This window comes from Periplaneta americana, chromosome 1 (genome assembly GCF_040183065.1).
Source record: "Periplaneta americana isolate PAMFEO1 chromosome 1, P.americana_PAMFEO1_priV1, whole genome shotgun sequence".
In the NCBI taxonomy this organism is placed as follows: Eukaryota; Metazoa; Arthropoda; class Insecta; order Blattodea; family Blattidae; genus Periplaneta; species Periplaneta americana.
The window spans coordinates 172,983,962-172,999,481 of record NC_091117.1 but is presented as its reverse complement, the minus strand read 5'-3'; the positions used below and the strand labels follow the sequence as shown (position 1 = coordinate 172,999,481).

The following is a 15,520-nucleotide window of genomic DNA, read 5'->3' as shown; positions in this document are numbered from 1 at the left end:
TTTAATCGTAAAGATATTTTTTTCATATAGCAGAAGGACAGTGTTTTACACATACTAATTTTCGTTATTGTACAAGTTACAGTAATGGAGGAAAAAAATGTTGAATATTTTCAAAATTTTACTGCTGTAAGCTGTACCTAACCCCTTAAACAATCGTAGTTAACATAGGCCAAGCAGCAAGAATTCTACATGGTTTATGTGATGTGTAGTGCTGTACGTTCACCAGCTTTGCATTTCCTGGGTCACTGACCAAAATACAATCTTCCGTGTTTTGTATGTGTTAATGCAGCGACTAATTACAGCGTTTGGGAAGGTCAGGGTCTTCCTTCCTATCGCACTTGTGTTACAAAAACTACGTAACTTCATTCTTAATGTTTCCCATTAGCGTGTCATTGTCTTATGGCACGTGCATTTTGTTTTGTATCTACTATTTCCACATTGTTACATAATATACTTTGCAATGGGATTATTTAACGTCATTATAACTAGTCTGAGAAGTTGATATGATATGGCGATAATATATAACGTCTTTGGCGATAATGGAGCAATGGTAGAATTTGAAACGGCAAACGAAACTAGATTATCGGCAGAAAACCTTCGTCTGTCCTTTAAGTACCTATACCCCTAAATAAAATAATGACGTAAAATAAATAAAATGCGAGCCAAACTGCAACACAACAAGCTATAATGGATACTTGTTGTATTATTTACAGTGAATATAATCAAAGTTATTTAAAGTTGAAGATTGGCATATTGTTTGGAGACGCCATACTGGATGCAGCTAAAAGCGTTTTAAAACAACTAACTTACTTATAAACGTAGACAACAATAAAAGTTATTTGAAGATGAGGAAAAATTAATTGGCAGCATTGTGTGAACGCGACACACTGGGTAGAGAGATTTTAATCGAAGATTTAACAAAGGATTTCTAACAAAAACTACGGTTCTTTGGAAAAGAAAAATATTTGCCTCAGGAAGCCAAAAGATTTCCCACGTTCTAGACCAGGGCCGGGCATGAGAGCGGCTCCATTTAGTCTGCCAGAGTTGCTCTCGCTCCGCAAGGCACTTCAATTCCAAGCCAGAGCAGAACGCTCACTCAGTGGCGGACTCGCATTACAGCTACCTTCCCTGCATTAATATAACAAGAGCCACGGTTGTTCTAGTCATTCAGTCTGTCAGTACATAATAGTTTATAAGGATATTACATCAACCCATTGTACATTACAGAATTTATAACACTCTTATTACTTTAATGAAATAAACTTCGCTCTATGCACATACAGAAATCATTAGGCTTATTTACATAACCCATACGCACATACTGCAATCTCCTCACCACGGTTCTACGAGACAGGCGTATGGCTTCCACTTCCCCTACTTGCTGTGGACAGAGTTCATCTGCCAATATAATTAAACATCGCTTGATGAAATTACGTTCGTTGAATGTTTTCAATTCCTTTGCAATTTCGTGGCAAATTTTGTAGCTAATTCTCATAGCCGATTCACTAAGTGCATTACTGTCATTCTGTTAATATATAGTATAATATAATATAATATAATATAATATAATATAATATAATATAATATAATATAATATAATATATAATATAATATATAATATAATATAATATAATATAATATAATATAATATAATATATATGATATGATATGATATATGATATGATGTGATATGATATGACCATAAATTAATACAACTTAAAGAAAATGTTTCTCAGGTACATTATATTAGAGTATATATTCTATATTTATATTGCATTATAAGTTATTATAGTACATTTAGTAATATATAATTTTAAATTACACAAATATTATGATATATCATAGTATAGTGTATTACAGTTCATGATATATGATATATCATGAACTGTAATATACTATACTATGATATATCATAATACTTGTATAATTTAAAATTATATATTACTAAGTGTATAATAACCTATAATGCAATGTAAATATCAAATGGATACTCTAATATAATGTATCTGAGAAACATTTTCTTTAAGTTGTATTAATTTATGGCGTTCATTACCAACATATTTGTCATATTCAGTAGCATGTTGTAAAGAATAATGCCGTTGGATATTGAACCTCTTAATCAGTTGGGGTGTTTTATGCCAAATTAAACACTTTGCTAATCCACTGCTCTCTACCAAAAAGAACTCCTCCTCCCATGATACATTAAACGCATTGGGAATAGCGGGACGGTTTAGTGTGTGAGCGGAGGCTCCGTCTTCAAAGTTCATCATACTGCAGAGTCACCACTGCACCGACACTGAATGACGTACAGTATGCATACGTCAGAGCGCTCGGAAGATACGCTCTTTAAAGCACAGAGCGCTCATTTCTCAGATTCACGTAATGTGCCCAGCCCTGTTCTAGACGAACAAGTACACAAACTAGTAACTTTGGTTTTTGAGAAACGGGTTTCTGCAGAACATTTTCACATTATATACATACATTTCTTGTGCAAGCGTTTAGCTGATAAGATGAGGTTCTGAATTTATGGCAGAAAATAATTCGTCATAGTCCTCTTCCTCATCATCATCATCATCATCATCACCATCATCATCATCATCATCATCATCATCATCATCATCATCATCATCATCATCCTAAGCTTAGTGAGACTAGCCTTTCTGACTGTAAAGTCTACGTTCAAAGAGCTAAAAGATTCCCCATGTTCAGCTATAGGCCTACTTCAGCACAGGAACAGCCAAAATGTATGAACGTTTAATATGATATATTTTTGCATAGAATCATTTTCTTGTAGTTGTATTAGTTTAGTTAGACTATATTCGTTAATTGAAGGGTTCAAAGCCATAGTGGGCCAAGCGTCATTTATTAAAAACGGAGAAAACAAGAGTTATAAAGTTAATTGAATACCATAGTTTAATGAAGATTGACATATCATTTAGTTTTAATGTGTATACTTTATATTACTTGCTATATGTTTCCATTGAATTATGGTAATAACTTCATTTTAACCCTTGTTTTCTACGGTTTCAGTAAATGGCGCTTAGCCCATTATGGTTCTGAACCCTTCAATTGTCCTACCTAATGTTGCCAGATTTTAAAAATATCAGACAGATATTTTACTGTTGTTGATATACAAGCGGCTGAATAATAGTGCATCAACATCGTGTAGCCTATTATATGTAGGCGTATAGGATAATTAAAGAATTATTTTTTCTACTTTTAATGAATATTTATTATTACATTTGTTATAATTTACTATACCGGTACGGTACTGTGTCATTTAATATGAAAATTTAATATATATAGCTGATGCTTTTCCAACTCACTGCGGTCTAAAGCAAGGAGATGGACTATCGCTTTTATTTTTTAACTTTGCTCTAGAATATGCCATTAGGAAAGTCCAGGATAACAGACAGGGTTTGGAATTGAACGGGTTACATCAGCTTCTTGTCTATGCGGATGACGTGAATATGTTAGGAGATAATCCACAAACGATTAGGGAAAACAGGGAAATTTTACTGGAAGCAAGTAAAGAGATAGGTTTGGAAGTAAATTCCGAAAAGACAAAAAATATGATTATGTCTCGTGACCAGAATATTGTACGAAATGGAAATATAAGAATAATTGGAGATTTATCCTTCGAAGAGGTGGAAAAATTCAAACATGTTAGAGCAACAGTAACAAATATAAATGACACTCGGGAGGAAATTAAACGCAGAATGAATATGGGAAATTCCTGTTATTATTCGGTTGAGAAGCTTTTATCATCTAATCTACTATCAGAAAGTCTGCAAGTTAGAATTCATAAAACAATTATATTACCTGTTGTTCTGTATGGTTGTAAAACTTTGACTCTCACTTTAAGAAAGGAACAGAGATTAAGGGTGTTTGAGAATAAGGTTCTTAAGAAAATATTTAGAGCTAAAAGAGATGAAGTTACAGGAGTAACTTATGAAGAAAGTTACACAACACAGAACTACCCGCATTGTTTTCTTCACCTGACATAATTAGGAACATTAAATCCAGACGTTTGAGATGGGCAGGGCATGTAGCACGTATGGGCGAATCCAGAAATGCATAAATAGTGTTAGTTGGAAGACCGGAGGGAAAAAGACCTTTGGTGAGGCCGAGACGTAGATGGGAGGATAATGTAAAAATAGATTTGAGGGAAATTTTATATGATGATAGAGACTGGATTAATCTTGCTCAGAATAGGAACCGATGGCGGGTTTATGTGAAGACGGCAATGAACGTGCGGGTTCCTTATAAGCCATAAGTATATAGAGAGCTATATAACGTTGTTAAGTAATGTTTAAATTAACATATCAATATCAAAATACAAACTTAGAGAGTGCTGTCGTAAATCTGCATACCCCACAAGTCTGAACATGGTGCGCGGTGCATTTGTTTCGCGTCATGCGCGAATTTTAATTCGCTTAAGAATGGATAAATCTTAAAAAGAGGGACATTGCCGGTATGAGCGGGACACGGGAAAATTTAATGAAAATCGGGAATGTCCCGCCATATCGGGACATCTGGAAACCTTAATTAACTTGCTTATTTAAAACAGTGAAATCAAGACAACTAAAATATAAACTTCCTTTATTAGTCTCCCTTTCACAACTAATGGCTGTATTCTTTACTGTAATTCACAGGTTGTGTAACAGGCTAGAAAAGTCACACATAAAAGTTTCGCAAAGTACATAGTTGGACGAAATAGTTAGGCTTAGGCCTACTACGAAAATATGAATCTACGGAATAAAGTTTAATTCATATAGCAGAATAAGGAAGCTACGGGTTTGATTTCGATTAGCGACGTGATTTTTTCTTCGCCGAATTTTTTAAAAGATCTTGTGGTCCTCTCAACATTCCTTCAACGAATTATTCCAAGGATTCTTTAATCTTAAGTCTAATGATCATAGTGCCGGAGTTAAGAAATCATATGTACTCTACGTCTCTGTCCCTTACGCGTTTTCATAATATGTACGCCAAACAAATATTTTTGCAGTTTTAAAAGATATAGGCCATATAGGATTAATTTTCACATTTATGTGAACAGATACATAAGAAACATAGCGATAATATCCTGAAAAAAACACTATCAAACTTTTACTGAATTTATTGCCTTTATAAAATATCTACTTTTAAATACTCAATTCCATTGAATTCCTTCTATTACTACTTCAAATAAAATTTAGCTTACATACCATTTTAAATTTTATTTCCTTACATTTTTCTGATATTCACCAAAGTATACAGTATATGATTTTATTCATCCGTAGCCCATTTTCACATTAATTCCATCTTCTTTCTTAATATTTCCATAAGGTAGGGAACACCACACTTTCAGATTATAAAGACTTTTAAAATTGTGCTTAACATATACATTTTAAGGTATTGCGCATTAATTTCTGTATGTAGACAAATTTAGGGACTAATGTTGTTGATTGGTAATTTATGTGTAAACAATAAAAGTATTCACGTTATATTATTTATATTATTACTCTAATAGGAGAAATAATTTCAGACCTAAGAACATAAATATAACTCACGGTTAAAAAATTACAAACTATTATAATTTTAACTTGTGTTTGAAGGTAGGAAATTGGAAATTAACGGGGAAAGAATGAAGCTGAAGTTACGCAAAATTGTAGAACATTGAATAGAAGAAAGAAAATAATATGTATAAAAGCACACAAACAAATAGCACACCAGAAAGCTGTAAAATGTATACGTATCGAAGGGAACAACACAGGTGCAGAATAATTAGAAACAAAATAAAAAACAGAAAAAAAGAAATTACTAAGTGAGAAGATGATACGAATGAATTTATTTCAGAAGTGAATCTTTGCATAGCCGGAGAAAACACACGCGTTGTTGATTGTTTGTTGTCATGGAGGTGTCGAAACAAAGAAAGGCGAAAGCTTAGCAACAGCCTTAATTAAGGAAAGAAGTGCGTCATATTGGAATGTGAGCTTGCCGATGCAATAAACTGCGTGTGGTGAGTTGTGATGATACGTGTTAACAGAAACTTTCACGTCATCTCTTATTGCGGCAAAGCGGATATCGTATCAGTCAAATAATCGTACGGTTACCAAAACCAATATCTAGTGTTTTGTGGAGTATAAACATCTCATTGGCAATGGGTATTAAAATGAGGGCATAAAACACACAGGTACGTAAATGTAAGGTACAAGTACGATTATTTAGTCCTGACAGTCGCCAGGAATGTGCGCCTGGGTCAGGCGAGTCCATTAAGTTACGCCAAGGGATGTTCAGGTTAGTCTGTCGCCTGCAGTGAGAGCGATCGGATGTCACGCATGCGGTATAGCGTTGTGTTTCCAGTACAGTTAAGCTGTAATGCATTCCTTTACCGACCGCTCGCCCTTATCTACTCCGGAACTCTCCCCACTGCTCCTATTACTTCCCTTCTTTTGCTCCGCTGAGCTGTCAGGACTAAATAAACGGTCTGTACAATGAGATACCCTCAGAGATATCGCGTGTTGTAAAATATATTCTGCTTTTTAGGAATTTGAAAATCTGTGAAACGTTATTCCACAAACTCGCCAATTTCAAAGTCAATTTGCAAAGAGATACAACAGATCGTATGAAGTGATCCGTGTGTGTGTGACTTAGGATTGCCAACCCCCCCGTATTTCCCTGGATCTCCCGTATTTGCCCCTAATTTTTAACACTCTCCCGGCTCTCGTATTTTCCTCCTCTTCGAACCTTTTTCTCCCTTATTTTTGCATAATGTAAAAATCATTATTCTAAACATTTAATTTTGCCGTGAATGATGATTGTTTATATAATGAATTTTGTTGTTCAAGAGGTGCATTGAAATGTGCAGTCTTCATTTGAAGTAATGCTTACCAAGAATGGATTTTTTTAGTGATTACCCGTTCAAAATGAAACCATGTTAATGTTACAAATCTGTAAAAACTGGCTAGTTTTGTTTTAAGCATACTAAGAGTTAGATGTTAATAGCGTGTGGGAAAATATCAGAGATAGTATCAAAATTGCAGCTGAGCAGAGCATAGGTTATTATGAAACTAAGAAAAAGAAACCGTGGTTTGATGAAAATTGTTGCATGGTAGTAGAAAGAAGGAAACAGGCAGAATTGAAATTCTTACAGGATCCAGTTGAGAAGAATAGAGGTAATTATTTCAATGAAAGACGGGAAGCAAGTCGTACACTTAGGAATAAAAAGAGAGGTTACTTGAAGGAAAAACTGAATGAGGTAGAAACAAATAGTAAGAATAAAAATATTCGAGATTTATATAAGGGTATAAAGGAGATATTGGAGAAAAAATGGGAGTATAAGGGATGGAGTTACAGGAGAATGGAGAAAGTTACACAACGCAGAACTTCACGCATTGAATTCTTCACCTGACATAATTAGGAACATTAAATCCAGACGTTTGAGATGGGCAGGGCATGTAGCACGTATGGGTGAATCCAGAAATGCATATAGAGTGTTAGTTGGGAGGCCGGAGGGAAAAAGACCTTTGGGGAGGCCGAGACGTAGATGGGAGGATAATATAAAAAGGGATTTGAGGGAGATGGGATATGATGATAGAGAGTGGATTAATCTTACACAGGATAGGGACCGATGGCGGGCTTATGTGAGGGCGGCAATGAACCTTCGGGTTCCTTAAAAGCATTTGTAAGTAAGTCAGTAAGTAATACTAAATAGTAATGCTCATACAAAGGGGGTGTTTCACCTCATGAACAATTGGACAGATGCAAATCAAGCTTTCAGGTATAACACTCTGTAAAGTTAATTTGAATAATTTCGAGGGAAAAATTGTTCCGGGGGCCGGGTATCGAACCCGGGACCTTTGGTTGAACGTACCAACGCTCTCCCAACTGAGCTACCCGGGAACTCTACCCGACACCGATCCAATTTTTCCCTCTATATCCACAGACCTCAAAGTGGGCTGACAACCGTCAAGCAACCGACATTGAGTGCACACTAACTCTGTGTGACTTAAATTGTGGCTTTCTGTTACGCACAGTGACGTGTATTATGCAAATGAAGCTTTCAGGTATAACTCCCTGTAAAGTTAATTTGAATAATTTCGAGGGAAAAATTGTTCCGGGACCGGGTATCGAACCCGGGACCTTTGGTTAAACGTACCAACGCTCTCCCAACTGACAATTGGACAGATGTTCGAAACAGGAGCACGACACAGCTAATCAAATCAGAGCTGAAAACTGCAGTCGACTTCAACTATTACACGAGAGAAATCTGTCTCAAAATACTCGTAATTGAAGCCTAGCTGGCGAAGTGTAGAATGAAGTTGTTTTTAGTAGATAAGTGAAAGGAATGTTTGTCAATTTTATATGTGAAATTTTTCGATTCCTTAATCTCCCGCATTTTCTTCAAAAACAGTTAGCAATTCTTCTGTGACTTCATTAAATGTATTTTAAAAACTTGCAAGACATGCATTACCACATTACGAACATCGTAGTACCCCTAGTCCGACTCTTTAAATCCCAAAAGTTGATCCAGAATAAGGCTATCAATCAGACATTTTCTATTTACGAAGACAGTTTCTTATTTTCAATTATTGTCCCCGGGGAATATTCGTCTCCATTATTGCTCCTAGAAAATAATTTTGTTTCCTGAAGTTTACTTTTGTTGCATTTAACCTTTAACTTGCAGATGATTTAATATTATACGCTGACGGTACTATTGTGATTAATCTAGATTTCTTGACGGTATCCGTTTTTGGGCCAAACAAATCTGGTCATCCCAACCAAGCGATCTGTGGTCCATGGAACTGGGTGTTTTCCCCTTGTCATGTACTGTCCTGTATTGTTTCAGCGGTGACTTTACGTCGTACTGACTACATGATCATGTAAGGCCGCAATGCGTAGCTTTCAAGGAGGAGGTTAAACAGAAGAAAGAAAAAAAAAAGTAATTTAGTTAATTTTATCAATAAAGCAATTATTAATGAAACTGACGTCTTAAAGTAGATAGATTTTTAAAGTTTTATTATTATTATTATTATTATTAGTATTATTATTATTATTATTATTATTATTATTATTATTATTATTATTATTATTAAACTAATAGCGAGTACTTGACTTACGTCATTCACCCATTTGAAGTCAGTTATGTAGACCAGCCGCGGCGAAAATGCGACTCATGAGCACATTGTGGCTCGCAGTGATACCTGTGCATTCCTACCTCCCACAACCCCCACCCTCTCACTTACTGGAGTCAAACTCCGTTCTATTTGTATTTGCCTCTGATCTGCGAGTGGCGTATCGTCGCAATGTCTCTCTCCAATACATGTACTGTACATCTAAAAAAACGAAAGTTTCAAGTAGGATGGGAAGACGCATTTTTTTGCTGCCAATATGGTGAGAATATTAAATGTATGATTTGTGCACAAGTATTACGAGGAAACGGTTGTATAAGATAAAACGGCATTATACTACATGTCACCCACATTATGAAATATTGAAAGGTGATTGTTATTATTATTATTATTATTATCATCATTATCATCATTATCATCATTATCATCATCATCATCATCATCATCATCATCATCTCTGTACGTCGACCCTTTTTCAGTAGATATACGAATGATGCGGTTAGATCTTCAATTTGAATTCATAGATTTACAATGTGATGTTGCAATGAAAGCTAGATGTAAGGACTTGACAGATGTTGAACTTTTCAAATCTTTGTCAAAAAATAAGTATCCGAAGCTTCGTTCTTTCGCTTGCTCTGTTGAAGCCATGTTCGCTACAACTTACGTTTGTGAAAAATTATTTTCAATAATGAAAATAGTTAAAACCAAATGTAGATCACGACTGACAGACAAACACCTTCGTTATCAACTACGTCTGGCAGTAAATGACATAATTCCTGATTTTGAAACTCTGTCGCAGAGACATTCTGAAGACAGTTAATTTCAGGTCGTGATAATTTGGCCTATGTTTTCTTGTACATTTTTCTTTTCGTTGTACGTACGAAACATTAGTTTGTAGTCTTGTACTATATAAAATTATATTTAAATGCTGGACGTAAGGAAAATGAAAATCCGTTACTGAGTCAGACAGTTGCTTTATTTCCCCTTCGGGTGTCCGCCTCCCTCCACAGGTGCTATGCACGTTGCAGGTTACACAGTGGCTCGGCGCACGAACTCTTCTTCGCCACTGCTGATGTAGACCATTTACCGACAGTCGTTGCCAGGGTGCGCCATAAGAGGCTGATCTACGCTACACCCGCGATGAGATGAGATGATTATGGAGATTTGTTGGGATTTCACAGGGGCACCGGAGTTCCTGGAGAAAACCCCTGTGTTACCTGGGCCACAGGCTTGCCCAACACAAGTTATAAATCGGGGGTACACCGGAGTCGAACCCGGATCCACAGGATTATAAGTCCAGCGTTCTAGTCACTAGACCACCGTGGCAGCACATTATTATTATTATTATTATTATTATTATTATTATTATTATTATTGTTATTATTATTATTATACCGAAATATAAACGTTTGGCAAAACCAAGTTTTATGCGTAAATCGGCAAGTTGCACAATTTTAGATAAAAAGAAAATGAAAATATTTTACAAAACGAATGACATCTGCCATCACTTTCCCTAGCAAATATAAACAAAGACTGAAAAACCATATCGGTAGAATGCGGGTATACCCTTTGGGAAACTCTTGAAAAAATTAGACCTACATTAGTCTACTGAGACCGAAACTGATTGATGGTGGTGGTGGTGGTGGTGGTGGTGGTGGTGGTGCTTAATATGAACTTTTCTTCTGTTACTAATAGTCGAACATTCTCATCAGTGTTATTGGACAATTACAATATTTAATAAAATGTTACAATGGAAACAAAGAGCGTATTTAAAAAAAAATGTGGTTCTCCAGCATTTTATCCATTTGCATGGCAACACTGAAAAGGTAAAATCTTCTTCACAAGAAGCTAAGGTAAAAGAGAGACATACAAACACTCTGACATCTTAAGTACACAAGTAAATTGCTTAGAGATGACAGATGGGAGTAGTGGAAATAGTCGGTTGGAGCCGTGGGAACATTTTCGTTCACAACACCCTATTTATACCATCAACCAGTTGACTTATAACGGCTCATTTAATGTGTACGTTCGGCGAAAGAGACGAATTGATTTGGAATATTTCACAAACGAACCAACACCACTACTATCTCCACCACCTACTTCAAGGACTGGATTCTTGATTCTTTCCGTCCTCACTAACGCAAGCATTTTGAATTAACTTCAGCTATTCGTAAGTAGCGAGAATTTTTGGACATGTGATCAGCACAGGACAACAAAGAATAGGCCTAAATATTATGCAATGGACGTGCTTTCAGTTACTATTGGAGAAAAGCGCCTACCATTACTAGGCCTATATAGGCTAATGTAAATATACTACAAGATCGATCAAGAAGTTGGAGTAGTATTTTTAACGATATTTTGAGCTGCAGAGCTTTTCCAGCGTCGAAATTCAACGTGGATAAGAAATGGCCAACAGATTTTATCTGTAGCCCTCAATCTAAAACAGAGCTCTTTTACGTACCATAAATGTACTAATTGGGACACACAATTCTTTCCCAAAGGAAGCCATGTACAGACCGATTATTTAGTCCTGACAGCTCAGCGACGCGAAAGAGGGGAAGTAATAGGAGTAGTGGGGAGAGTTCCGAAGTAGGGATAAGGGCGAGCGGTCGGTAAAAGGACTCAGTATAGCTTAACTCAGGCCTGCACAAGGTTTGCGCTCTCCGAGCCGGCTCACAGCGCATGAGCGGATTGCAGATATTAGCTGCGCTCTGTATAAGGGTGGACGGAAGAAGGGGTGATCTCGTACAAAATATACATAAAAGGAAGTACTATTACGAGTATTTATGAAATGAATTCCCGTTCAGTGTTTGCAAAACTATCTTGGACTATTATTAATTAATAAAGAAATATTTATTTTACAGAAATAATAGAAATTCTATAGCTACTTAAATGTACAATATCATTTTGTTATATTTTTATTTATCAGTACATCAAAATGAGGTTTTATGCTGTTGGCAGCTGAAAGAAACAGTAGTCTACTGATCATAATGAAACATCAGTTACAAATGTTCGATGTCTGCCTTTTTAAAGTTGATTATAGAAAACAGTTGCTCACAAATATAAATGTTGAGCCAAACATAGCAATCATTTTCACAGCCAGCTTGTGTAGTCGTGGATATTATTGCTAATGTTTAGTCTTGTAAAACTCAACCAGGCTAGTAGTAGTATTCAAACGATCTTTATCCCTTAGGTCACAATGAAGATCAATAAGTTCGAGCTGTAAATCGTTAAATGTTACGTTCAGTCTTTTAGATTCCTCCATGCTGTACTGTAGCAGTAGGTAAGCAACGTGAAAGGGTACTGAGAATAGGCCTACACACTGCACTCCACTAGATAACTGACGTGAGTGGTCGTTTCCCTCTCCTCTACCTATATCAAGTCTATGTCATTCTGACGTATCTTCCTCTCCGTTTCGGCGAGCGGTAAACACAGCTCTCCCGCTCTGAAGGAGCGCTGTTTGTGCAGGCCTGGCTTAACTGTACTGGAAACACAACGCTATACCGCATGCGTGACATCTGATCGCTCTGACTCCAGGCGACAGACTAACCTGAACAACCCTTGGCGTAACTTAATGGACTCGCCAATAAAATCTAGCACCTTCGGTCCGGTTGAATCCATGATCTTTGGATTCAACGGCTAGCATCACTTAAGACTATATCCCTCACAGTGATAGGATCCAAGATATCACACGGTGGCGTAACGCAACCACTTTGAGATAATATTAATCAGTAATACTGACAAGGAAAACTTCGCTAGGTAGGCCTATCTATCTGTATCAAGTAAACATATTTTTTTAGAAAGCTATACGTAACACACATATATAAATCTTGTACAGGGACATCATTTTATTTTTACAAAGTTTTTAATATTAACCTGGCTATACCTTTGGATTAAAGGTCTAGAACCGGAAACACCGCTTGCCCCCCCCCTTCCAAAACTGGAGTTCGATGATACTGGCGTAAAATACAAATCAATTTACTAGGTATAGGAAGGAAAAAAAGTAGTTCATCCATTTATGTAAACTAGGAAATATCGCATTTTGAGTTTGATAATTTTCATTAGGTTTTTCTTTAATCAAAATACAGTACTGTATTAACACTTAGTGTTTTTACTCACGAATTGAGCTATCCATTCGGACGTATTCATTATGCAGTGTATATTGTACTGTTACAGCACATTACCGTACAATATAGAGAATTAAGTTAAATTGAAAAACAATCATAATATCGATATTTAAACACATTTTTGAAAATGGTGACCGTTCATTTCGATACAGGCTTCAGTTTTTTGTGCATATTATCGCGCTATAGACTATTGTACTTAATTCCAATTACCAGTTTCGTCCTTCGTACGAGTAATTCATGTTGAAATAATTCTATACCTACTCTATAAAGGAGTACCTTGCGTTCTGTAAATTCAGTCTTCACTTCTGCCCGATCCGAAAAGATAAAAGTACTCAGAAATTCTATCTACTGTCCGTTCAAGTGGTTTTGTCGCAGGGTCGTAGAAAAGGAGGGAAATCACGTGACAGTTAATTACTTAACAAGGCCCTTTCATTTAAGTTATTTTAAACAGTTGTATAATATTACGTAGACGTCCAAATCCTGCCCAGCTACTAGACTTTACAGAGGGATGAACAGAAGCAGGTGGGGGAAACCGGGATGCGACGTAGGCAAACGGACGACAGTACCTGTGCGAAAATATGATTCAATATTTTGATAGCTCTTTCGTCACTGGAAAACGCGAACATATTTCTGGAACGTACTATACTCAGTATCTCAGTACTGCTTACGCGGTCTTGGTTCTGTGTGGAGAACGGATGGAAGCTTACTAGTAGAGGGGGGTGGGAGTGGAGTACATTCAAAAACTCAGGTACAATAAAAATTGAAGTAAAAATAAAATGATGTCCCTGTATTAATTTATCATATATCGGTTGTTTATCACTACATATTTACTGGTTTACTGAGGATGGAACTTTTCATAAAGGTCTTCTCTCACCTGTATCTGTCAAATTTGGCAAACCTACGCCACTCGGCCGGGTTGCTCTTGTAGCTGGACATGAGGTGGTGCACGTACTCAACATTGACAGAGTCAGACTCAAACACAACATGTAGCTCTCGTATCAGGTCCTGCAGCGTCTCCACCGTCGGTGTCTTCACGCAAGGTTTCAGTTTTAGGTATGGGCCATTGCTGTAGGTGTTATTGATGTAGTTCTTCTGTATCACCGACTCCATCCTTTGCGTTGATTCGTTCCTGCAGAAATTGAAAATATATTAATTCTTCTAGAGTAAATTCAGTGTCATCGTCGCCGCGATCATCGTCGTCTTTTTCGTCGTCATGATCATTGTCATGGCATAGTCATTGTCACGGTATGGTCATTGTCATGGCATGGTCAATGTCATAGTGCGGTAATTATCATGGTCGTCATGGTCATCATGGTCATGGTCATGGTCATCATTACTAGAGTCCGGATGTTTAGGTATTTATAACAGTTGAAATAGGCAGCAAAAAGGCAATAAAAACGTAAAAAAAGGCACAATCAATTTTGAAAAAGGGATTATAAATTTTAAAAAGGCATAATATATTTTAGCAATGAATTTAAATTATATCAACATAACTCACATTTTTACTTCGTAGTTGACACATGTTGAATTATAAAACACTTTTCTTCGTCATTAACTGTCTTTTCACAAACTTTACGTAACAAAACTGTTCCATCGGCACCAAATTCACTAACATAAGCATAAAGTATATATTACACCAATAGTAATAAAGCACGATTATTAGCAGATTAAGCACCGAAATAAATTACTTTTATTCACTGCTGTTAGTAAAGTGAGTCATTTTTTAATATATTTAAATGTTGTACACATTACATTATAGTTAATTTTTGCAAATAAACAAGAAATAATTGATTAAATGGCGATCTTACTCGTGTTAATTATGTAAGCATGTGCGGCTTACAGCTGTTTCGGCGCTAATTGACACCATCCTCAGAGCCTTCTGTGTCTCGGCGTCATCTCAACTTCGCTGCCTGTTGTGTGGGTGCGTTCGTGTGATGAAGAGTTGTGTCAAATAGTGTGTGTGTTCTGAAATTGATCTGTGTGTTGAGAATTTGATTAGGGTGTGTTTTAGTGTGTCTGTATATTTCATATTGTTCTAGTGTGTTGAGTTTTTGGTTTTTGGGTTGTATGTGTAAGATTCCCATGTCTGTATTTCACACACTATTTGACACAACTCTTCATCACACGAACGCACCCACACAACAGGCAGCGAAGTTGAGATGACGCAGAGACACAGAAGGCTCTGAGGATGGTGTCAAGTAGCACCGAAATAGCTGTAAGCCGCACATGCTTACATAATTAACACGAGTAAGATCGCCATTTAATCAATTACCGGTATTT

The 15,520-nt window shown here is 36.4% G+C and overlaps 1 protein-coding gene across 1 annotated transcript in view; it reads right to left on the bottom strand.

Annotated features, from left to right (window-relative positions):
• Window positions 1-15,520, bottom strand: part of LOC138704132 (cysteine dioxygenase type 1) — a 48,300-nt gene that overhangs the window by 14,086 nt on the left and 18,694 nt on the right. The window contains exon 2 of the mRNA XM_069832086.1: window positions 14,115-14,369. Coding sequence (XP_069688187.1) covers window positions 14,115-14,350 — 236 coding nt within the window. The 5' untranslated portion in view covers window positions 14,351-14,369. The remainder of the gene's footprint in view (window positions 1-14,114; window positions 14,370-15,520) is intronic.